At 33.5% G+C, this 24,738-nt stretch overlaps 3 protein-coding genes across 5 annotated transcripts; 2 read left to right on the forward strand and 1 right to left on the reverse strand.

Moving 5' to 3' along the window:
* Window positions 1-942: 942 nt before the first annotated feature.
* Window positions 943-5,780, reverse strand: LOC122578572. Of its 2 annotated transcripts, XM_043750562.1 has the most exons (8): window positions 4,393-5,780; window positions 4,105-4,223; window positions 3,611-3,653; window positions 3,072-3,529; window positions 2,592-2,871; window positions 2,349-2,514; window positions 1,898-2,000; window positions 943-1,259 (listed from the first exon to the last, which is right to left on the reverse strand). In XM_043750562.1, exons 1-8 carry the CDS (start codon window positions 5,551-5,553, stop codon window positions 1,142-1,144), a joined length of 2,448 nt encoding a protein of 815 aa, XP_043606497.1. In that variant the 5' UTR covers window positions 5,554-5,780; the 3' UTR covers window positions 943-1,141. The 2 variants fall into 2 exon arrangements, with proteins under 2 accessions (XP_043606497.1, XP_043606491.1); XM_043750556.1 differs by having other exon boundaries at window positions 3,072-3,653.
* A 9,174-nt stretch (window positions 5,781-14,954) lies between these two features.
* Window positions 14,955-15,613, forward strand: LOC122585289 (histone H2B-like). The gene has a single exon (XM_043757414.1). It carries the CDS (start codon window positions 15,035-15,037, stop codon window positions 15,455-15,457), a length of 423 nt encoding a protein of 140 aa, XP_043613349.1. The 5' UTR covers window positions 14,955-15,034; the 3' UTR covers window positions 15,458-15,613.
* Window positions 15,614-18,920: 3,307 nt separating this feature from the next.
* LOC122585272 (protein BTR1) lies at window positions 18,921-24,422 on the forward strand. Of its 2 annotated transcripts, none has more exons than XM_043757395.1 (9): window positions 18,921-19,056; window positions 19,148-19,258; window positions 20,470-20,705; window positions 20,781-20,887; window positions 22,380-22,573; window positions 23,089-23,165; window positions 23,406-23,501; window positions 23,575-23,636; window positions 24,087-24,422. In XM_043757395.1, the coding sequence occupies exons 2-9, from the start codon at window positions 19,168-19,170 to the stop codon at window positions 24,223-24,225; spliced, it is 1,002 nt and encodes a 333-aa protein (XP_043613330.1). In that variant the 5' UTR covers window positions 18,921-19,056; window positions 19,148-19,167; the 3' UTR covers window positions 24,226-24,422. The 2 variants fall into 2 exon arrangements, with proteins under 2 accessions (XP_043613330.1, XP_043613337.1); XM_043757402.1 differs by having other exon boundaries at window positions 19,153-19,258.
* The last annotated feature ends 316 nt before the right edge of the window (window positions 24,423-24,738 follow it).

A 24,738-nucleotide genomic window follows, 5' to 3' on the forward strand; every position in this document is an offset into this window, starting at 1 on the left:
TATAATCATTTATAAAAATCGATTACCATTTTGACATACATACAATAAGACATATTAAGATATTTTTTTAGTTTCATTGTTGCTATGTATTTTATTGAAAATATATTATATTTTTTCTTTATAACGTGTGTAGTCGAGTCCAGATTCAATGCATGTTGTTTAATGTTTTTGTTGACCGGTTTTATGATATTTTAATTAGTCGCACATCGTGCGGGTAAAAGACCTAGTTAAATTATAAAAAGGTTTAAAAATATGGAAGTCTTTCATGTAAATTATCACTACCATAAAAACTTAGGTTTATAAAATTTTCCGGGTATTTAATGAATTTTTTGATGAACCATTATTGTGAATGCTGTTGAGTCACTAAACATTATCTTACACAATATACAACTATTTGATGTTTTGCGAATAATTGTTCTAAAATTGCGGCCTGAGAAACTTGCAGGAGTTCAAGTATGTATGTATAGATTACAGTAAATCCTCAAACAAATAACCATGATGCTAAAAAAGATACTATGTTTTGACTTATATATCCCGAAATCGGGAATGTAAAATACGGTGTATGAAAAGGACAGACAAACCAAACCAGGTCGACATAACACGCTAAAAAAATAATTATCAACAAACCATACCCGGGTCGACAGAACACACGTACTGTCAAATTTGTATTTATTTGATAATCGTTCTAATGAAATAGACTACACGAGGTCGTTCTAAAAAAAGAAATACACTTGACAAGGGTAGAATGGTCGATAATAAATCAGATAAGTATACGTGACATTAAATTTTGACAACTCCTACAAGCAAGCAAGCAATTGTAATTTACAATTGCAATTTCTCAACCATTCTGATAGTGATGCCTTTTTCAAGCTCCAAATATATATATGCACACAATTTAATTATTTTAGTTATACGACAATAAAGAAGGTCAAAAACAACTTATGGTGATACAAGGAAAGAATTCCTGTAGAATTTTATTTACGTGATGATCTGTTTATACAACGCACAACGTTCATTTTATATTTGATCAGAAAAAGAACTGAAAGCTTTACATATGTGAGGACATGAAAAACTTGAGACACCTACTTCATTTGAGCAGTATATGATCGAATTCTTCTTCCTCGGTCAGTTTGTAATGTTTTTACAATATGGAGTAAGCTCGGATAACCTCAACAATAGGTGCCCGGCACAAGGGACATTTCCCTCCTCCACGAACCAACTCATTTGCACATTTTGAACACGTACACATATGGCCACATCTGTTACAGATAAAAGATTAGGTACAAACAAAGACTAACAGAAAATTTCATCTTCTTTTTCCTAAACGGAAATTACCACTTAATGCATATGAGATTGTTTCTTCATCCATCAAGTATTGTCAGGATATATATATATATATATATATATAGCTTCTACAGCTTAAGCAATACTATTGTTGTTTATGTACTGAATGAACAATTTGTAAAAAGATAAGTCTACGAAAGACAAATACTGAATAGTCAATGACTTGATGCATAAAGTGAGTTATGTAAATTATTTCCAATCAAGTCTAAAACAAACTCACTCTTGTGATTTACATAGTTACATTTAGACTTTTTCATTAAGTCAACTAAGTCGAAACAAACACCACCGAAATTTAAAGAGCAAAAAACCGTTATCATTGCAATTACTCAAACAGAACCACCAATTTAATACTTAACAATACATAAATCTTTTATGGATAGAACACAGAATTTAATACTAGATCTTTCTTCTCATTAGCTAAGAAAAAAGAAAATAACAATGACTATTATCCTGGTTGGCATAGATTTTAATCTTTACAAAAATACGTGGGAAATACACAAACACACGGTATCCAGCAATTATAAAGCACAGAAGAGAAGAGAAAATGGAGTACCTGTACAGTAGCGAATCAATTTGGCTGTCACAACAAATACAACAGGTTCCCTTTTTGACATGAACCCACTTAGATCCATCTTCAGATGATGTTGCATCAAGACCTAGATTAAATATTGCGATGTTAGTATCCTTTATTCTTCGTGCATCTAGTATAAAATAAGTAAAGGTGGCAAGTTGGGTGGGTCAGACAATATATTAAAACGGAATACTTTTACGAGTTTTGCCAAGTTAGCCCAAAACACTTTTGGTCCATAATTAGACAAACAACGGTATGCACATCTAATTACAGAAACTATACTATTTCAGTATGGGCGACTTTCAACCCATTTGACCCGTTTCCATTTTAATAGAAAATTCTACCATTTGGCTTGTTAGATATAAAACAGAATCCGAACCAACCAATCACAACCATTAAAGAAGTACTTGCAGTTTTAGAAGTCAGCATCTACCTTTTTCACCCCCTGCGCGATTCAAAGCAGCAGAAACTTCTTGTCTGACAGAACGTTGCAACTCAAGCTGCATGTCCATACAGGCCTCAAGCATCCGCTGCATGTGACTCATACCTTGCTGCAACCTCGCCATATCCGCCCTCAAGTCATTGATCATTTCCCACTCCTGCCCCATGAATTCCCGTATCGTTTTGTTAGTTTTCAGCAAATACCAAAAATAAAAGATTCACATTATTGACTTACAAGTTCAGAGCGATGAATGCTGTGACGCGACCAACTAGAATGAGGCATATCATGGTGGTGCCAAATCGGTTGTGGTGGGGGTGCTGGAGGAGATGGTGCAACCAGTGAAGGTCTATCAATTGGTTCATGCTGCTCTTGGCCAACCTCTGGCGACGGTGTGGGCAAGTTTCTGTGACGATCCCAATCAATGGGTGCACGACTTTGCCTTTCAACATATGATTGAATCAAATGGTCCAAACTCTCGCGGAAACCACTTCGAAGCAGATTAGAAACACTTCTCCTATAATAACCAAGAAGATAAATTACAAAAAAGAAGATTTCAAACAACGCAAACAGCAGATATCATACTATACAACACTTTTTTACATTGCTTAAGCAATGAGTCTATTACCTGCTTAAAAATTCTCTTAATTCCATATTGTACACATCATGTAAAAAAAACTGTGGAAAAGGTAAATGACTTTGCAAAAGGTCTATTACCTGCTTAAAAGTTCTCGTAATTCCATACTGTACACATTATCATCCTCCGGTGCGTGAAATCTGTTGGCTCTTCTAACAGGAACCGTACGCCGTATTCTTGGAGGATCAGAAGTCCCCTGAGACCATCTTTCAACTGGTTCTCGTGAGCTCGGTTGATGCCACATGTCATTAGTTTCTTGCATACGGGTACCTATTTCACTACCTGAGGTTTCTGGTACCCAATCATTACCTGAACTTTCCTGCCAATTACGGCCAATGTCAACACCTTCTGAAATTCCATCTCTCCATTCATTGAGGTCATTAGTAACATTATGGTCCTGCCACTCTTCTCCTTCATCCATGGTGGTTTGCTGATTTGTACTTTGAACAGCTGCACCATTTTCCAAACTTGGAACCTGCTGAACGTTGGTTTCCTGAACCAACAATTGCATTTGCTCTTGACTTTCATGTTCAATCTCCTGTGAAGTGTTTGCATGAGTTTCATCACTTCTAAAATCAGTGTTGTTATTGTTAGATGAACTTTCAGATTGGCTGCTTACTTGACCGCGAACAATGGTTTCTAGTCTGGACCGAAACCCATTCCTAGTTAGAAGATACGCCCGTCAGAAGAAAATCACAAGTATAATCAATCACATATCAACAACCAAGAGCTAGTTAAGATTCAAATAGATATCTTAATTTAGCAAAGAGGTGACAAACTTAACCAAATATATTAGTAATGCAGTAATGCTAATGCTGGAAGTGACCGAAAGTGTGATTGATAATGCAGTAATGCTAATGCTGGAAGTGACCGAAAGTGTATTTAGCATATATTAGTCATATGTGCATCATTTAATTTAGATTACTAGGTTATTAGTGACAAACTTTCCTATTGACACACTAGCTATTTATAAACACTTTGAAAACTGATGGGCTAATAGTGTTTCTGGTTGATCCAATACACCCTGACCTGCAATATAAACTACCTTGTTTGACCCGTTATACACACCACCCTACCCACTCATGCATACATATTTTGCAGAGAAGAATGTACCTCAGACCAGACACGGTGTGACGTTGTCTCAACTGGACCAACTCACTTGCTGCCACTGATGGAAGCCTCTCCTCCTCCACAGGCCTTTCATTTCTTAAGAATCTGCCTCTGAGTAACGACTGACATAATACAGACAAATGTCAACACCTGATCATTTATAGTGCAGACCTTCCTAATGCCAGACCTCTAAAGGCATAAACTGATATGGGTTTCTTGGGGTCCATAATTTAAAAAATCAAATAGAGAACTGCAGAACACACTTTACAATATGATTGGAAAGACACTGACCTGAATTCGATTACGATGAGCAAAATCAGAAACAGCACGATATTCTGTCAAGCCCTGGAGTTCCCTCTGACGTTCCCTCTCAGCCCTAACAAGTAGGTCAAGTAGAGCTTGTCTACCGCGCAACCGTAACATATCCCTTCGAATATGCTCTGGTTGACCTTCATCATGGTCCACACTGGTCCTATCACGACTCTGATCGTGGACCACTGCCCCCTGCTCTTCCCTATGACTACCACGAGACCCTCTCTGCTGACTAGTCATTTGAACCCACTCCCTCACAATCCTCACCCTTTCCCGCTCAGTTTCACCGAGCCATTCAGCTCGTGGACTACCACTTCTCTCGGGAACACTAGATGATTGATCAGTGACACCACTCTCCCTCCATCCCTGAACAATATGCCTCACTCTCTCCCTCTCATTTTCAGCATCAACATCACCTAAATCAGGAGACTGTTCACGAGTAGAATCATCATTTTCTTGTTGCTCGTTTTGCACTTCCATTTGATCATTTGACCAAACCCCATAATCATTTTCACTCTCATGTTCACTTGCTCTGCTTTCCGACATATTAGACTCCACACTCCTCTGTTGCCTAAGTCTCTCTCTAACCCTTTCACGAGCCCGACTCAAAACATGTTCATCTTCCAATTCCCTCCACATCTGCAATATAGAAGACGCCCGTGTACTCCCTCTCTCAACATTCCCTTGCCTCCTTGAGGTAGGCGACTGCGACGGACTCTGAGACTCTCTTAAAAACGAAGAATCCAACATAGAAACCGTATGCAAACCCGCAAGCGCCATCAACTCAGATTCCCTATTCCTCCTCTCTATCGTCGTGATCATCTCCTGCGCCTGCCTTGCAGCCCACCTGCTCAAAATTCTCGACTGCCGTCTTCTAGCAGCAGACGTTTCTGCCAGATCATCGCCTTCAAGATCCGACCTTCTTCTCCTTCTCACAAGCTGATCACCACCCTCACTCTCAACATCACCTTCATCATCTTCATTACTACAAGATGCAAATGACAAACAATCATCCAAATGCCCTCTCATCAATTCTTCCAACCCCCTCTCGAAATCCGACCCATCTCTCTCGAATTCGGAACAAACATCAGTAGTAGTACTCTCAGGCTTATGTCTCAATTGTGATTCAACATCTGTCATCTTCCCACTAACCCTAAAAATTTACTAACAAACACGCCTATACACAAATTTCACCATTTCGATTCTCAATTCACATCAAGATCAAAACTTTATTATGACCCACAAAATTTATCAAAAACCCAGATTAAATTAATCAAGATCCACCATAATTCAAATAAATGTTCAAACTTTACTAAATGATAAGCTATCAATAAACAAACCTATATGTAAAGTTTGAAACTTTAACACAGAAAACATACCTTTGAAGTTATATGTATGATCAAAAATATATAAAAATATATATATTGGAATCAATTAAGTGGAACAGGGTAATAGATTCAGATAAAAAAAAAAGTTTTAAATTGATTAAAGAGAATATAAAGATGGAATTATGTGATTTATGTGAAAATGTTGTTTCTGATTGAGTGATTGTTTGTATTTTGGGATCAACTAATAAAACCTAATCTTTATCTTTATTTATTTATATATTTATATTATTTATATATTTATATTTTTTATATATTTATTTATGTAAATTATAATTGACACGTTATCATGGACAGTATCAAAAGTAACTGTTATTGGTGTATAGTGTTTATCAACGTGTATCAAAAGTAATTGTTATGCTATTGACTTATTGGTTTATACTATACTAGATTAAACCCTGACTAAAAATGTAATTTAAAAGTAACAGATAAATACATTTTTATTCATGATTTATGATAATATAAATAATTAGTTACATTATAACTGATGCAAATAATAAAATTATAATTTATGATTATATGATATATATCAAATATGTTAAAACATGATTAATGAAACGTAAATATTTATAAATCATATACAAATATGACACCTAAAAATACATAATTTTTTTAGTTATATATAAAGAATTAAATTTAAATAATTACAGTACTAAAATTTAATATATCTTTAGGACAGATTTAAGAAAACATATATGATAGCATTAATTTGATTCAAGATGATATAAGTTTGTAACCAACTTATTATATACTAATTTACTGATTCAATATTTGTGCAACTTATTATATATTAATTTTGTAGGTTTATGATATGATGCAACCGATTTCACGTGAATAACAAATAACGGAAGAAGTTATTTTTGATAATTATAATGATAATTAAGATTAATGATTACGAATAATTTAAATGACATGGATAAACATATGACACCTTAAAAATAGGAAGTTAATGAAAAAATGACAACTCATAAAAAATCCTACATGGCATGTTCTTATAAATACCAACTAAGCAAAAATATATCCTCTATTAGTTATATAAAGACTATGTGATTAATTAATGAAAGGGTGAGCGGATGACATGCCAATTCCTAAATCGATATAGGTAAGATCGAACTTCCTCGTACACCGTCAAATTATTATGACAAAATTCATAAAAGTCGGCATTGTATATTACCTATTTAATTTTTAACCAGTTTTCAGCATTTTAACAAGTTCACGCGGTTAATTTTATCTTTTATAAATTTATGGTTAGATGTTTGGGTTGATAATGCTTTGCTAGCCATTTTGTTTCCACGTTTATATGCATTGGAATTTGATAAGATTTGCACCATCTCACGCGGACTAAATGGTTCGGTTTGCTCATGGAATTGAAGAAGAGTTATTCATAGTGGCGAGAAAGAATCACAATTTATTAGAGTTATGCAATAGTGTTCAAAATGTACCAATTACTGGTGAGAATGATGAATGGTTTCGGAAACATAAGGGTCAATATAGTTTTTAGGCGTCTTATTTTTGTCGTTAATGAGTCATTTAATTTTGGTTTTTCTCCATATCTTTTGACCGTTTTTATGCAAATATGAGTTTAAATGAGCGAACTATTGGTACTTAATGGAATGAAATTTTCTCGCATGTTCACAAAGCGTACAAATGAGGGTAGACGCCATAAACCAACTCAACTAAGGTGACACAAGACCTTACAAGACACAAGACGAAAAAATGAATACAACACGCAATAAACTAGACCTCCAAGCCAAAGGAACGCCGCTCGTAGATCCACAAGCATTGCTCTTCGTGCAAAAATGACTTTAGAGCGCCGCTCGTGAAACCTCATGAGCACCGCTTCTCGAGGCGATGGTTGCACTGACTTTTGCCTTATAAACAGAAGAATAAACCCTCGCTTTCCAGATAGAGCACAATTAGCCTATCGAACGAAAATCCTACCTCCTAGGTCGAAAATCAAAAGCTTCTAGAGGGATTTTGGACTTCCAAATACCTCTTGATCTGCAAATCTTTAGCATAGGATCTTTATCTTCCTTTATTTTCAATCGGTAAAGGATGTCTTTTTTACTTTTAATACTTTGTTATTCCATTAAGTATGTCTGGCTAGTAGCTTAATACTTGTTTGGATACGTGATCATGTAGACTATTTTTTTTACTTTGTTTTATGTTAGATATGTTTAATTGTGTTTAAGCATTGATCCATGATTCTTTAGTTTTTCATGTTATCATTAATTTTACATTTATGGTCCATTGGTTTGTTTTTGACTTGATCCATTTATAATCGGTCACTATGATATAATAAATTGTAGACGGAAAATGATTAATTAGTATATAATTAATTGTAAAACGTGATTCTACTATAGCGAGCATATCCATAACTGGTACAATTAGAACTAGATGAACATGATGCTTAATATTGTCTAAGGAATGCTAGTGATACAAAAACGAAATCTAGAACACCTAAGATAATTATTACACATAGGTAAATCGTAAACGACGGTTTGAACTTAATAATGTTTAATAGGAGAATCTAGCGAAGATCTTATTAAAGAGTAGAGTGAATATAACTAGGATTTCTGCTAATTTGGTTAAATGAATATAACTAGGATCTAAACCGTGAAAAAGTCTTCTAACAATTCAACATTAAAACTAGAGTAAACACACTATCTTTTATGTAATCTGATTTCCAAACAAGTATAACTATAACATAATTGTTCTCGTTTTCCAGGCAAATTAATTAGACAAGGTTTCTTGCGTACCAACGGTTGCAGTCTTTAATTTACTTTTACTTTTTATGATGAATAGTTTGAATAAAATCGTGACAACCCACGATCTTTTTAGAATTTACTTTTACTTTTGCGAAAAGATCCTGAACTTACCGGCTAACTCTACACAAACGAACGGTTTCTCAACTCGTTAGTGCATATTAGTTAAAACGTATTCTTTGTACTTTTATAATTTGAAAAGCTTATGGTTTAATTAGTAAAGTTGTAAAAAAAAGGCTAGACATGTATCTGTTTATATACACGCCGGTTTGTGAAATTGTTGAAGAGAAATGTATGAAATTGAATTTTCAAATTTCACAAATTTCTCACTAGTTTGTAGTAATTGAAATGTACATATGAAAGGAGTGAAAGTACCAATTTTATTTAAAATGGGGCGCTAATATAAAGGTAACACTTAATGGTGAAATGTATTTTAGTTTGTTAACAAACTATCCTTTTTAAATGGAAGACTTAATACGACATCTTTCAAAAGGGTATAATTTAATGTAAACGTGTTTTATAACAGGCAACAAACTTTTAGATAAAGTCCTTACTAAATAGAAGAGTTTAAACGTCCTAGATGAGCCAATATTTTAATCTAACAGACCACATTAATTTGAAAAACCACTCACCAGTGGCAATAATTATATATAATTAATCAAAAAAAAAATTACCTTATTTTTTTGAGTTTTCACAAGAAACTCGTTACAGTTGCAAATCATGAATTGTGAATTTAAAATTTTACTTGTCATAATTTGCAATTTTGCAAAAATACAATCCACGGCGTGTGATATTCAAAATCGCAAGTTTGGTTTTTGTGAAAATTCGAATAAAGTAAAGTATTATTTTTTCTTGAATAGTTAGTTGGTATTCAACATCAGAAAACACCTCATCGTATAATAGTTATGCCCTGCACGTATTCTAGACTACTAGATGTAGACCATAAGTCATTATAGGTGATTCAGGGGAAAAAACCTCAAACTTGCCACTCTTAAAAGTCGAATCCAAGACCTGTGGGAAAACCAGGGATGCATATGCCAATTGAGTTAACTATATTTTCATTTTTTAAATAAATTTTGGGTATCTGTTTAGTTATCCTAAATGTACGAAACAAATTATGAAAGTACTAGATTGTTAACCCGCATAATGTAACATCCCGAACTCTTTTATCCTATTTTCATTTAACTTTGACTGTTAGTCGATGTTGACCAGTCGTTAAGGGGCGTTATACCTTTTGTGGCTAACTATCATAATAATAGTTATGGGCTTTATGTGAGTTATATGTGTCAATAAAGTAGTTTAAAATGTGTGTTAATTATGTGGATAAGTTCGGGTTTGTCTTCCCATTTAGTGTGACTAAAGTGTCGATAAATTGTTACCAATGCTTGTCAAGGTGTATGTATTCCCTTAAGTGTCGATTAATGCTAAATGTCTTAAATGATATTACTCAGGGGTGATTTTTCTTGGTTCATAAATTTAGAGGGTTATTAAGTGTAATAAAACTCATTTTTACCGTGATTGGAGGCTTGGAGCTAGCCAAACCATGATCCATATATCATTAACCCTATTCTAAAATATATAGAATTTAGTTTCCCTAGTTTCCGTCGAAAGAAAAAAAAAAGAAAACTAAAAGTCATTATACTCTTGGGTTTTGGTGCACATAGAAAAAGCAGAGAAAGGAAGGAGTGTTTGCAATCCTAGCCACTCACATAGTAAGAATTGTTAATCTATTTGTCGTTTGTGTTTTCTTGATTTTCATACAACTGAAGTATATTATAAACATTAAGTAGTTGTATCTATCCATAGTATTTAATCGTGGGGATTAGTAGTCACCTATGCTAGCCATAAATCTGATATGATAAGGATTGTTTTCAATACAAGTATTTGCTTTTGTCTTGTTCTATAAAAGTCACAAACTCTAAAAAAATATATAACTTTATTATATTGTTTTGGGTTAAAGTTAGTATTGTGATGTTATTTTATAAGGGAAAATTGTCCTGTGTGATATGAAGTTGTATTATAGCAGTAAAGTTTCAAGCAAAGTTAATTTGTTGTCATGTTTATTTTATGTTAAGCCGATTTTGTATATATATATATATATATATATAAAATACTATTGTCCTTGTGGTTGTATATGTCATCACGTGAAGGCAAAATAGAAAGGAAAAAAAAGAAGAATGGTTTTGTGTTGTTTTATTGGAAGAGTGTACTGTTCTTTCTAATGTATAAGGTATAATAGTACTAGTAATGAAGAGTATGGTTTTTGTTGTTTTAAGAGTGCATGTGCAGAATGAAAGAAATATGAGAAAGTCAAATGGTTTTATTTTTACATTGTTTAATATCCAAAGTACACATATATTTATAAAAAGGTATTTTTGTGCTTATAGTTATTGTTAGTAGGTCAAAAGTAAATAGTACATCATTTTATATTGTTATTGTTGATTAAAAAAAAAGTGGCTGACCTTCCAGTCAGCATGTACTGAATATATGTATGTAAAAATGAAATAGTCATTTTTGTACTTGTTGGAAATGATGGCATGGTGACTAGTGGTTTTGAGGTTTTATTGACTTTTTTTTAGCAGGATATCATCGTCTATCTTGGTTAGTTATTTTAATAATTGGTCATTATAGGTTGTTGGGAATACATAACAAACTTGGTAAACGTATTGTGGTTGTTGTGAAGCTGACGAGGTAAGATAACTTACTTTTGACACCTGGGGGCACAACAAAGCTTAGTTTTAATATTTAAACTCCCATTTTATGTTGTTCAACTATCTCATGTATATGTTGGGTGTGGGATATGAGAGGTTTATTGGGTGTTGTTAAAGCATGCTTGGGTAGAATTAAGTTTAGTGTTGCATTGTTGATTTATGTAGCTTGTTGATTGTGTGGTATATGATATATGTGGACTTGTACACATAGTACACTAGACATGATTTAGGTTGCCATGTTACGTGCACGTTTAAGGGCCCTAAAATATTTTGTAGATTTTGGTGTGATATATTTTAATATATCTTTTGGTGAAAGTCTCGAGCATTGGTGGAAGAGTTAAGCTTAACCCACATGACGTCTATTTAGGCGGAGTGTGCTATGGCGTCACTTGGAACCCCGATCAGGTTCTCTTGTGAATACAACCTGGTGTTTAGAGTATTTCGGGTGTCGTGGTTGACCACCTGGTGTTAACGGAATACTCATGGATTTGGTTATGCCTATCCATAACGACATAGATGGACCACTGTAAGGTCTACCCATCAAGTCGGGTGTGGGGATCCATATTTGGCTATTTAGCCGTCTCACACAACCTTTCTATGTAGTTTATTATGGCATAACCTTTTGGTGATTTATGTAGCTTAAGCAATTATGTGGATATTGGTGATTATGGAGGATTGCTAGGCACATTATAGGATTTGATAATCCTTATTATGCAGTTTATGTTGTTTTGTTATTTGTGCCTTTATATATGCATGAGTTGATTTATTAAAGTGTTTTAATTGACAATCCTTTTATTTATACTAACCTGTTATCTTACTCAGCTTTAATAGCTGACACTTGTTTTGTGAAAATGTGTTGTGCCCTTAGGTTAGGCATTGATCAGTGACTGGTAGCTTGCTTATGAAATGGGTAGCTATTATTGGAGCTTTTGGACGTTGGCTTTAGTTACCCATAGTTGCACTATTTAAGTAGACTTATTTATTTAGCCATTTTGGCTTTTATTACGTTGACTGTCTTTGTTGAGGTTGATTGTGGATTTCATTTACATTATTGTGATTATAATGGTTGGTAACACCTTTTTTAAGACATTTATTATGTTTTATTGGTTCCGTTAGGAATCAATTGGGATTTTTAAAAGTCGCTTCCGCATTTTATAAACGGTGTTATATTTAAAGTTGAATTTTTTTTGAAATTCATATTTTTATAAAGCAGGGTGTTACACATAATACGCGGGAAAACACATGAAAAGTACAAAAAGTATATCAATATGATGTCAGGAGTCCACCCGATCATATTCCAATAAAAAAACACGTTATGACGAAACCCATAAATGTAAAAAAAAAATCTCTTGGTTGAATAATTTCATAATTTTTTCTAAAACCATATCCTATAGTTAACTTTTGTAAAAGATGCAAAAATTTATAAATTAATACTCCATCCGTCCCATATTAAATGTCTAATTTTGACTTGTTAAGTCTTTTGCTTGCAACTTTGACCATAAATAACTATTTTTGTGTTATATAATAGTCTACGAAAGTTATATCAATAAAAATTACATTGAAAACTCAATCCGTCCATATATTTTATATGAAGTGTTGTATAGTATAGACAAATATTTTCACGATCAAAGTTTAAAACAAAAGACTTGACAAGTCAAAATTGGACATTTAATATGGGATGGATGGAGTATATAAAATGAATGCTCGATAAACCGCATAATCTGTTTTACATGTGACTCATAAAAAAACTTATGCCATCGTTTTATATACTAAAAGATAGTTGCTCTTATGACTTATCGATCAATTACAAATCTTGATTTCTTTAAATTGACTTTTGCTTTCAATTTTGAGTTTTGCTATCTTTATAATAAAAGGCAACTGACCTGATATCAATTGACCAATCATAGCTCTCAATTTTCTCAAAACTAATTAAATCAGCACATGTCTAAATTAATTTACACTTTTTGATTTTTCATCACCAATTTACAATTTTAAACCTTTTTCTCAAGATAATTTTTTTTTGAAGTGCATAAAATAGATAAAATATAAAACTCATGTTTATCCCAGGTATCCAACTAATTAAATAATAAAAAATACCTTTTAATAAATAAAAAAACAAACTTTGTTTACAATTAGTATTCATCCAACTATAATTATAACTTATCAAATTGTCAATGACTTTATATAAAGAAAATAATATATCTAACAAATAACAACTATATAATCCAAAACTTTCATGAAAAACAAATACACAACAAAATCTACAAGAAGTTTCTTTCATTGAGTTATTAATAAAACTGTTACAACAACAAATATTGATAGATGGACAAGTTATACGCCTTCGTCAATGTTCAAGTATTACATTATTTATTTTTTGAATTTACATGTTTGTTCTTTTATAGTTTTAATTACAATGTTTATATTTGAATTCACTGGTATGTTCTTCCACTACTTTGATTGAATTACGTATATTTAATTTATCTTTAACATGTCATAAACAATCTGTGTATTCGATATAGGTCTAAATTTAGTTATAATTATAAATTAAAAAATGGGCCCACAAAAACTTTATGTAATAATAATAATAATAATAACAAGAGTGGTACTTTTATCTTTCATAGAGTATGTTTTTGTATTAAAAAATGAGTGGGAGCACAACTTGTATCTAGACTTCCGTCTAACTTCGTGTAAAAGATATTTTATATTGAATGGAATAATAATAATACTTTTATTATTATTATTATTATTATTTAAAGTTTTTGTGGGCCCATTTTTAATTTTTATAATTATAATAACAAAACTCAAAATTAAAAGCAAAAGTCAACTTAAAAAAATCAAGAGTTGTAATTGATCGAAAAGTCACTAGAACAACTATCTTTTAGTATATAAAATGATGGCATGAGTTTTTTTTATGAGTCACATATAAAACAGATTATGCGGCGTATTGAGTCTTCTTTATAGATATTAATTTATAAAATTTTGCATCTTCTACAACAATTAACTATAAGATATGCTTTTAAAAAGATAATAAGATTATTCAAAAGTTATGGGTTCAATTCATTTTTTTTACGTTTATGGGTTTCGTCATAATGTGTTTTTTTATTGGAATATGACCGGGTGGACTCCTAACGTCATATTGATATACTTTTTATGTGTTCTCCCACGTATTATACAAGTTAATAATCTATTAATAATAAGAAGAAGAATAAAAGTAAATTAAAAAAAATGTCCCAATTGTTTGTTCATATATCGTGAGCTATTTAAATAGTTTTGTGACTTAAGTGATTAAAAAATAGATTCTATAAATCGGTCATTTCGTAAAAGTATGTTATTTTATGTGTTGAATTTATATTGTATAGTAACTTAAATAACTCAGAAAATTAGATTATATGGCCTTTTCTTTTAAAAGTATGTTATATATATGTTGGTGATTTCTAAAACAAATGTAATACGGAGTATTATTGAAAACCAGATTATTCTCAATTTGATTTTTTCATCTCACCGCCAAAACAATTAAATCTTTTCAAAAATTTCGCATCACTTTTCCAAATACTTAAATCCACGGTTGAAACCCCACTTATAAAAATCAACGGCCAGAGATCATAATCCGTGTGACTTATATTCCACCAATCAGATCACTCTTCAGAACCCTATAAATACACACCCCCAATATCATAATCTCTCACACATCTTCACACCAAACACATTCTCACTCTTGAAATTTCCAAAAACTTCCCTTTCACTTTCAAAACTTCAGAAAATGGCCCCAAAAGCAGCAGCCGGAAAGAAACCCGCCGAGAAAGCCCCCGCCGCCGCTGAGAAAGCCCCAAAACCAAAGGCTGAGAAGAAGATCCCTGCAAAAGACGCATCGTCAACCGACAAGAAGAAGAAGAGGCACAAGAAGAGTGTAGAGACATACAAGATATATATATTCAAGGTGTTGAAACAGGTGCATCCGGATATCGGAATCTCAAGCAAGGCTATGGGAATCATGAATTCGTTCATCAATGATATCTTTGAGAAACTGGCTCAGGAAGCTTCCAGATTGGGCAGGTATAACAAGAAGCATACTCTTTCTTCAAGGGAGATCCAGACTGCTGTCAGATTGGTCTTGCCTGGTGAGCTTGCCAAACACGCCGTTAGTGAGGGGACTAAGGCGGTTACCAAGTTTACCAGCGGTTAATTAGGGTTTGTGGGGTAGTGTTTGGGAATGAGGTTATTAGGGTTTGATTTGAATTGTCTTTTGATGGTTTTAGTGTAAATCTGTTTAGATCTGGTTTTATATGTTATGAATGTTGGGTTTTATGATTAATGGAAATTATGTTTTTAAAGTGTTTAATTATGTGTTTGATTATGTGGATTTGTTTTTTTTTCTTTGGTATATAGTTTGATGATTACAATTTGTTTGATGAAATGTGAATCCAAAATTTGATATTAGTTGAATCAGAAAATTATGCTTAATTTGTTTAGTTTTGTGTAGTATTGTTTTTCGGTGTATTTTGTTTGATGATGATTACAAGGTGTTTGATTTAATGCCAAGTCGAAACTAGATATTACTTGAAACAAAACTTGGCTGTAAATTTGGGTTTTATACAGTTGCTCAATAAAAAAACAAAATCTGGCTTTAATTAGGTTTATGGTTTTTGATTGGTTAGTTTTTGTAAGTTAGTTGTTTTTGTTTGTAAAATTTTCTTGCCGGCTAAGTGTTTGTTGTAATGCCTGACTAAGTTAGCCAAACTAAGCAAGTGCTTATAGATGAGGCATCAAACATCCTGCTATAAACCAAGCCTGAACTATGAACCCATAATTGTGACCAGCAACAAAGGAGAGTCAACTGTCGGAGTCGTATGACCCATAAGAATCCCAGCTCGATAATCAAATGTACTTAACTGAGATATTTAAGCTCTTATCCCTTGGCGCCAACCACACGTGAGACCTAACTTGCTTTTGAGTGTCTGCATCTCCGGATAGAATTATCTTTCTGAGTTTTCTAACTAAAAATTAGTGACCTTCAGTTAATAAAAAGTTTTTATAATAAAGAGATTAGAGACCCCAAATGGAAATACTCCTTAAAGTTTACCCCCTTGTAACTATATGTTCAACTTTCACCTCATTTTGTTGTTTTTTGTTGACTTGAAAAGCTAGTTTAAAATTAAGACCAAACGACTTGAAGTGGTTAAAACAGGAGCCATGGCACCGGTGCGTCAACACATTTAGCGATGAGACTGGTGTTATAGACCATCAAACCGGCCTATAGAGATGGCATGGGAGATGTTCTTAATTGGGATGTCATCCGTACACAAACTAGAATTAGTTTTTTCGGGGATCATTGTCCTTAATAATACATATCATCTTGCAAATTAAGCAATGGACTGTTGAAATTCTTGTGTGCAATGATATGCTCATATACATCAATCTGCTTCTTAAATTTTGATGGGATTTACTTTGAAACAAAGTCGTAATCAACAATGACTATGCATTCTAATAGTGACTGTAATTATATTACATGGATGTGTTCATATTATCTCATCTACAAATACAAGTGCTTATGCTTGCTTACTAGGATAAATGTTAAGTAGCTTAGTACAAAATCAGTCTACTTACTTATGTTTAAATAGCACTTGTAATATATAAAGGGACGCGATTCACAAGTAAGCGGACATTTAGAGGGGATTAAGGAGGAATATATTCAGTTTTAAATGCTAAGTTAATATTCTGAAGGCTTTTGCTAACTGATTTATGAGGATGATTTTGTTAAATTTTACGGTTGTTGGCTTTCTAAAATTCACACGGTGACCTTTAAAACCTAAAAATGAATATTAATCTTAAGGAAATGGATGGAATTTTGGGGAGGATGCCCTTAAATTTTCTATTTTTTTGTTTTAAAGAATTTCACCGAATCACTTTTTTCTTTCCCAAAGGTCCACCCAATTTTTATTAAAAATAACCGACATGCAAGCTAGATGCTGGTCACTTCCAACATTTTTTTCTTACTTCCATCTAAATTCTCTCTTTCTCCCTCTCTAATTAAATTAAAGGGTCTTTTAAACTTGTTTAGACAATTAAGTCTAATCGAGTTTGATATTCGAAGCTTGATCTCGAGCTCGTTTGTTAAACTAGATTCAAAATAGGCTTGAGCTCAACTTGAACTCATTTAGTCACTTCCTCAATAAAAAACTTTTTATACCTATGAGGGAAAGTGTCCGTAAATTGCGGCGGTGAGATGGTAAGGATGACAGGTCATAGGAGGTGATAAGTCATAGAGTGTGATAGCCAAATGCTTAATCCGTATGGGCTCCGCCCTCGTATTAAAAAATTCGTCAAAAGTATATCGAAAGCGCATGAAATTTTAAGAACACCCATACAAATTTTATAATTTATCGATATACGGTTTTTGAGATAAAAATTTTTGAATAAATTAGAGGAAAAAACAATTTATAGAGGAGAGAGGAAAAAAAATGAGTGGTTGAGATTTGAGGAGAGAGAAAAAAATGAGTGGTTGAGATTTAAGGGTATTATAAGTATATTAGCTAAGGATGTTTAAATTAGTAAATAAAGAAGAGAGGTATTTTAGGTACTTCAAATCATGAATTGAAATTTTTAAAAAAAACAAAATGCCTTATAAGATTATATAGATATAGATATAGATAGTATATACTTTAAGTATGATGGTGTTATACATACATTCAACAAAGAAAGTTGTAAAACAAGTATAGTCGATGTTCTCAACATTGATCTTTAACAAATCAACAAAAAATGGTAATCCCAACACCGGTATTCGCTTACATGAGATGAAAAGCTAACAATGATACAACTGATCTTCATAAAAACATGCAACCATATATCTAAACTAAAACACAATTAATGTCAACCACGCAAATTAATTAAGAACAATAATGGGAAGACCGATCTTTCAACTTTTGCGTTCACTAATTTTAGATGTTTTTATTTAAAAAAGATCAAGCAGTATATAAACCATACCATATGCATCTCTTCATTCCCTTTTTTTTAACAGCTCTTTCATTTATCGCTACAGCAAAAGCCCTGACTTTTAAAACATAAGTTAAGAATAGTGTTAATAGTGACAACCTTAATGATTTGTCAAAACCGGTGTCGTTTACACCCATGGTTGTACTAATTTTACATATATACATGATATGCCATTATCTTTACAATGGTGGCTAGCGCTCCTAAGATCATATAAGCAATGCTGCAGAAAAAGAAGATTTGTTGCAATGTAGCTCCATAAGAACCATAAATAAAAGGACGCGCGAGTACGCCAGACCTACTATACTCAGAAAAGGCGGTTTGTTTGAACAAACTTGGCGACCGTATAACAAATTGTTGCTTATAGCTGCAGACTTTATGAACCTGTACACCAGATTACGTAGCTATAACCAACCCGTGTCTTGCAGAATTCATTCCTATGTATACTATTCGTACAATTTTTCTCTCAAATCAAACCTTTAACGATTCAAGCTGAAGCAAGTAGTAGATTGAGTAATATGTTACATTCCGCATACGTGGTTATTAAAAAACGGGAAGGATATTAAAAGTTACTACCAAATAATATAGGGACCATTTATGTAGAGAAGAAAAAGAAGGAAAAGATAGACTAGTGGCGGTTCTCACGGAAGGAAAGAGAGAGATGGTTGTGTGTGATGTGAGTTAGTTACATAGTTTTGCAAAGCTGTGTGTGTGTCGACACCAAACCCAAGCTGCATCTACCTGCCCTCCCTTCCCCTGCCTCAACACTTTAATAAATAATTATAATATAATCAGGTACAGTATATTAATATATTATATTCACCTCACCGCTACTACTTCCATTATCTTTATATATATATATATATCTGTTTATATCTGTATCTAGTGCAGAAGAAAGGATACGCAATGGTGTCGCCGGATTCTGGTTACGCTTCCTCCAATGACGGTGCTCCTCCTTCCAAATCCGAACCTCAACTTCCTCCTCCTCCTCCTTCAGGTTTTATTTTATTTTTAATTTCTTTCAAAATTTTAATCTGTTATTCGATCTCTGATCTACTAATTCTCTCCTAAATTATATATGTATATATATTCTGTTAGAAATTAGTTATAATTGATGATAAGATAAATTTATTTATTTATTTATTTTTAGGTTTTTAATTAATGTGTAGAGTATATGTATTTATAATTTAGTATTGAAAAATTAATTTCACATCTCAGATTCGTTTTTTATACTGCTAGTTTTTATTTATTAAATAAATTGCATGAATTCGATAGATACAGTATATATATATATATCAATATGTGTGTGTGTGTGTGTGTGTAGATGCGGAATTGGAGGAACTTTGCTTAATTTTATCTCAGTGTGAATAAATTAACAGTACATTAAATTGTTGACAACAGATTCTGGATCATTATACGTAAAATATATGTTCATTGTTTCAAGCTAGGCTAGTAATGCAACTGACTTATTATATTAAAACAAAATTTGGACATTATATATCCGAACAAAATGCTCGACACATATTTTTATCAGGTAGCTTTTGTGATGGTGATAACTAATATCTGATTGAACATTTGAACGGGAAACCGAGTTTGTATTCTTAAATTGAAAACATAAATGAACTATTTGACTAAGATAAAAAGCAAGGACGAAATAAGGGTATAAAGCATATTAATGATACATTCGGCAGAAGAAATTAAGTGTCAAGCTTTCCTGAATGAGTTATATAGGAGCAATAGAGATGCGATGAAAAAAAGGACATTAAAAGTCAAAATCCAATTCAGACTGTTTAACATTTTTTAATAAGAATTCGTGTTTAAAGCTCGAGATTGAGCTTGATAAAGTTGGGTTCGGATGAATTGGACTCGAGTTCAAGCTAGAGTAATAGGATAAAAACTCGACTTGTGAACAACCCTATCTTGAGATGTAGTGTATAAAGTGGCCACCTATTATCATTCAGTAACTCAAGGGATCTGGACCAATGATTGTTCTCGTGTACATAGTTTAGACAATGGGGCATATTAAGTTCGTATCATTTGATTAAGCATGATGCCTGGACTCCGGTACTCATGGTTGAAAATTTGAAATTCGCCATTTCTTATTCTTTCTTAAATCACCATCTGCGTACTTAAGGCGCCTATAAACATGAGTCGTCCCCTGTCTTATTATGAGACCGGATAGCAATAACATTGCATTATATGTTTTAGATGGTGCAGAGACTACATACCTAAGGTTTCTTGCTTCAAATGCGGAGGCTGGTTCAATCATTGGAAAGGGTGGAACGACAATTTCAGATTTCCAGTCTCGATCTAATGCACGAATTCAGTTGTCACGCAATTATGAGTATTTTCCCGGAACTTCTGATAGGGTTATTATGGTGTCTGGAACAATTGATGAAGTTCTTGAGGCTGTTGAACTTATCCTAACTAAGCTGCTCAATGAGGTAATCCTTTAAAGACAATTTGCATATGGTTGCCTGTTTGACCTTGACTTACCCAACATCATGTATATCGATCAGTTCTATGCTGAAGAGGGCGATGAAGCCGAGCCAAGATCAAAAGTTAGATTAATCGTGCCCAATAGTTCTTGTGGTGGAATCATTGGGAAGGGAGGATCCATGATTAGGTAAGAATGTTGCTCACCACATCTGTTTTATACTTGGATAAACTACATCAGTCACATATTGTTTGTTTGTACACACAATAACCATGTGAAAAGTTTAGCAACAGTTTCAGCAACTTACAATCCTTTTTTTTGGCCTCTTATGAGCTTCGGTGATCCCACTCGTTTTGCGAGCGGACTCATCCCGAGGCGACTCACTTTGCGAGCTGGAAGTCATAGTGGGTGAACCTGCATGGCCACTAGGGGTTTTATGCCATGAATGGAACTTGTGACCTCTATATTGAGAGGCACAAGTCCTTGCCCATGGACGACCACCCTAGTGGTTAGCAACTTAGAATCTTATGCAATACCCCGTGTTTGTATCACTGACTTTTGAGAGTGATTTGTTTTCACAACAGAAAGTCCAATCCCTTAGTTTAGTGCAGTAAGTTTTTGGATTTGTTTAAGGTAATTCATATATATATTAGTGATATACCCATGGTTATTTGTTGGTCTTGACGATCACTGAATACTTACCAGTTTTATCCTTTTTGTCGTTTGCTTTTTTAAATCGAATTTTTTTTTATCGTATTTCATGAAAAGAGTGGGTTAAATTTATGTGATAGAATTCCACTGGTTTTCGATCTTTGGGTCTTTATTGCGTATTTAAAAATCAAGTAGGCTGCCTATATTTTAGCACACAGTTGATACAACACTACATATGGTACTCTTATCATGTACTTGCTTCGTTGTTAATTAAATCCACCATTATTACGGAACTAAGTTATTTGCTGTAAAAGTATCGCGACTCTGCGACGGTGCTAGTAACTGTGAGTCTGTGACTGTAACCGCTAACTGGACTGGACATGTAAATATATTCTACCAAGTCACTTGATGTTGATAATGGTTGCTGTATAGAAAGCTGACAGGGGGTGTCTTTAGCAAAGAAAAGTTAATGTTAGTCAGCTGTAATAGTATGATGACAGTGTTAGTGACCATGAGTCTGTGCCCAATAACTGCTAACTGGACTGGATGCAAATAATCTACCAAGTCATGTGATGTTGATAATGGTATGGTCTATTTGTGATGTCACAGTGACAGTGTCACAGTGGCGTTGATCAATTTTTCATGGCAGATACGATTGAGAACATATGGTCTAATTTATACCTTTTGACCCCGCCCATTTATTTTTGGTTTTTGTTTTTATCTCCTCAGCGATGCTTGTTCCACACTTTTTGATATTATCCACTACCTTAAAAATTTGTGTTTCCAGTTAGTAAATGTTGCAATTGGATTTTTTGTTTGGTCAATTCTGTTAAAGTTTTCAGAGTTAACTACTGTTTTGATACCAATTCTTTTGTGGTAATGGAAAATCTTAAAAACATGCTTCTTTGGTGCCCGTATTGCTACACTTGCTGCTATGTCAATATAGCAAATGCACTATTTTCATGACTACCATTTGCTCTTCTGCATATTTTAATTTGACAACTTACCGTTTCAATCTTTTGCGTTGCAGGTCCTTCATTGAAGATTCTCAAGCTAACATTAAGATCTCTCCTCAGGATAACAACTATATTGGAGTGAATGATAGGTTGGTAACAGTGATTGGCACCTTACAGCAGTTGGTGCAAGCCATTAATCTTATATTATTGAAATTATCTGAAGATGTATACTATGTACAGTCCATTGGCCCCCCGTTTCCGTATGCTGGTATGCTTTATCTTTCTTTTTTATTTAAATCCATCCTCCTTCTCAAGTATATTAGAGCATAATACATATTGTTTCCATAATGTTAGCTAGTTGCATTGAAATACTATAGTTTTTTTTCATAAACAAATGCAGAAGATGACACATTTTTCACAAAAACATGACCTAAAATACATTTTTTCTCATTTATTCCAAATTTTCCTCAAGTGATTGTAGGTGTATATGATTACAAAAGTTTTCGCGTTACAAATATAATTGTATTCATAAATTTATACTTTGGGAGGCATTCACCTGTTTTGATTTGTTTCCATTTTATGTCATTGGGTTATACTCATTTTACCTGTTGGATATAAAACATTACCTGAATCGACCATTCATAAGTAAATGGCTCCAAATTGCCATAGCTTGCAGTTCAGTTCAGTTATGTATCTCGACTTATGAAAATACTGTGTTCTTTTCAGATAACTTTTCATTTATAATATTTGATATACATATTTTTGTTTTTGTCTGTTCTACAGCGGCTTATAATGTCCCCAATTATGGACCACCTGGGGGTGGTGGAAAGTTTCAGAACAACCGGTTTCAAAACAGTAAGGTTGTTAACTTTCTGATAAATCGCCTCTGTTTCATACTCTTTTTCTGAACATGCCATTTCACCTTTAGTATCAGATGATCAAAGATTATAGAATTTTCGAAATACCCATTTGAAGAATATATGTTATCATGTTTATATGTGTAACAGATAATTGATGATGTAGAATTTCTTCCAGTGTTATTTGTGGAAGCAAATTTGTATATAAGTTACTTTTACAGAAAATTTCATGGTGTTCTGCAGGAAGATACGAGTCACTCGACAACTATTGGTGTTTCGGATGAGCATATAGGGCTTGTTGTCGGGCGTGGTGGTAGGAATATCATGGAAATCAGTCAGGTAAGTTGGGAGGTGGCTCTTTTTTTAATCTATCACTTATTGTACTTCTTTCTTATAAGTTCATCTTTTGCAGATTAGCGGAGCTAGGATTAAGATATCCGAAAGAGGTGATTTCATATCTGGGACGTCTGATAGGTATGCCAGCCTTTTAAATATGCTCATTATGCCAAATGCACAAAAGTATCAATATAAAGTTTGATAAACTGCTAGACAAGGTGGCAATCTCAACCCTTTCATTATGAACGGGCTGGTTTGGGTTATACTTAAAAGGAATGGGCACATGGGTCGGGAGGTGATCACTGATCACAATGTATTTTAGTGCATACGACTTTCTAAATTGCCATGTTTAGAAATTTGGATACTTTGTACAGTGATATATAAGACACTGATTATTCAAAGCAAGCTGTAACAAAATTTACCTGATTCAAAATTAATTGTTATGACCTGTAATCCATGATCCAACATGTCGAACACACATACTTTGCCACTTCAAGAACAGGGTCATCCATAGTTGATCAGGGATTACCATTTACTGTATATTATGGCAGTAATTGGTGTTTTAATAATATGATTATGGTTTTGCAGGAAAGTAACGATCACAGGATCACATAGGTCAATCCGTGCAGCAGAGGCTATGATAATGCAGAAGGTTTCTTCGGCGTCGGCTCCACCTCCAGATGTAACTCCCGACCAGCTTGCTGTTGAAAATCTGTCCCTCAACTAAAACATAAATTGTTTCCACTTCTCATCTAGTGGTTTTACTTATATTCCCGTACCATAAGTGAAGTGTGAAATGAACATACGAGCGAGTCATCTTATAAAGAAAACATAGTTTTTTGCAGGAGGATGTTGTAATGAGGGACTATGAAGAGGTTTAATTTATTAAAGTTATTATGAAATGTGATAAACGGTGATTCAATATTTCATTAGCTTAGTTTATCTATTCTTTGAGCATGTTTACGTGGTAGTATTAGGAAGATGAAGTAGGCACTAATTATACAAGGATCTGGTTATTTTGCCGGGTCAATCTGTTTCCATTGAAGTTGAATATTGGGGATATGTGGGGGCAAATATAAAATGAGAGAGAAATTGGATTCACTGAACAAGAGAGGTTTGACAAATCGAGCATTTATAACCCCAGATTTGAAGTTGAACTAGACCTCTACCCCATGACGGGGACATGTATTGAGGAAAAAAATAGTTCGATCTAGGCATCTTGTGTTTTCCCAAAAGATGT

This window comes from Erigeron canadensis, chromosome 1, assembly GCF_010389155.1.
Source record: "Erigeron canadensis isolate Cc75 chromosome 1, C_canadensis_v1, whole genome shotgun sequence".
Taxonomy (NCBI): domain Eukaryota; kingdom Viridiplantae; phylum Streptophyta; class Magnoliopsida; order Asterales; family Asteraceae; genus Erigeron; species Erigeron canadensis.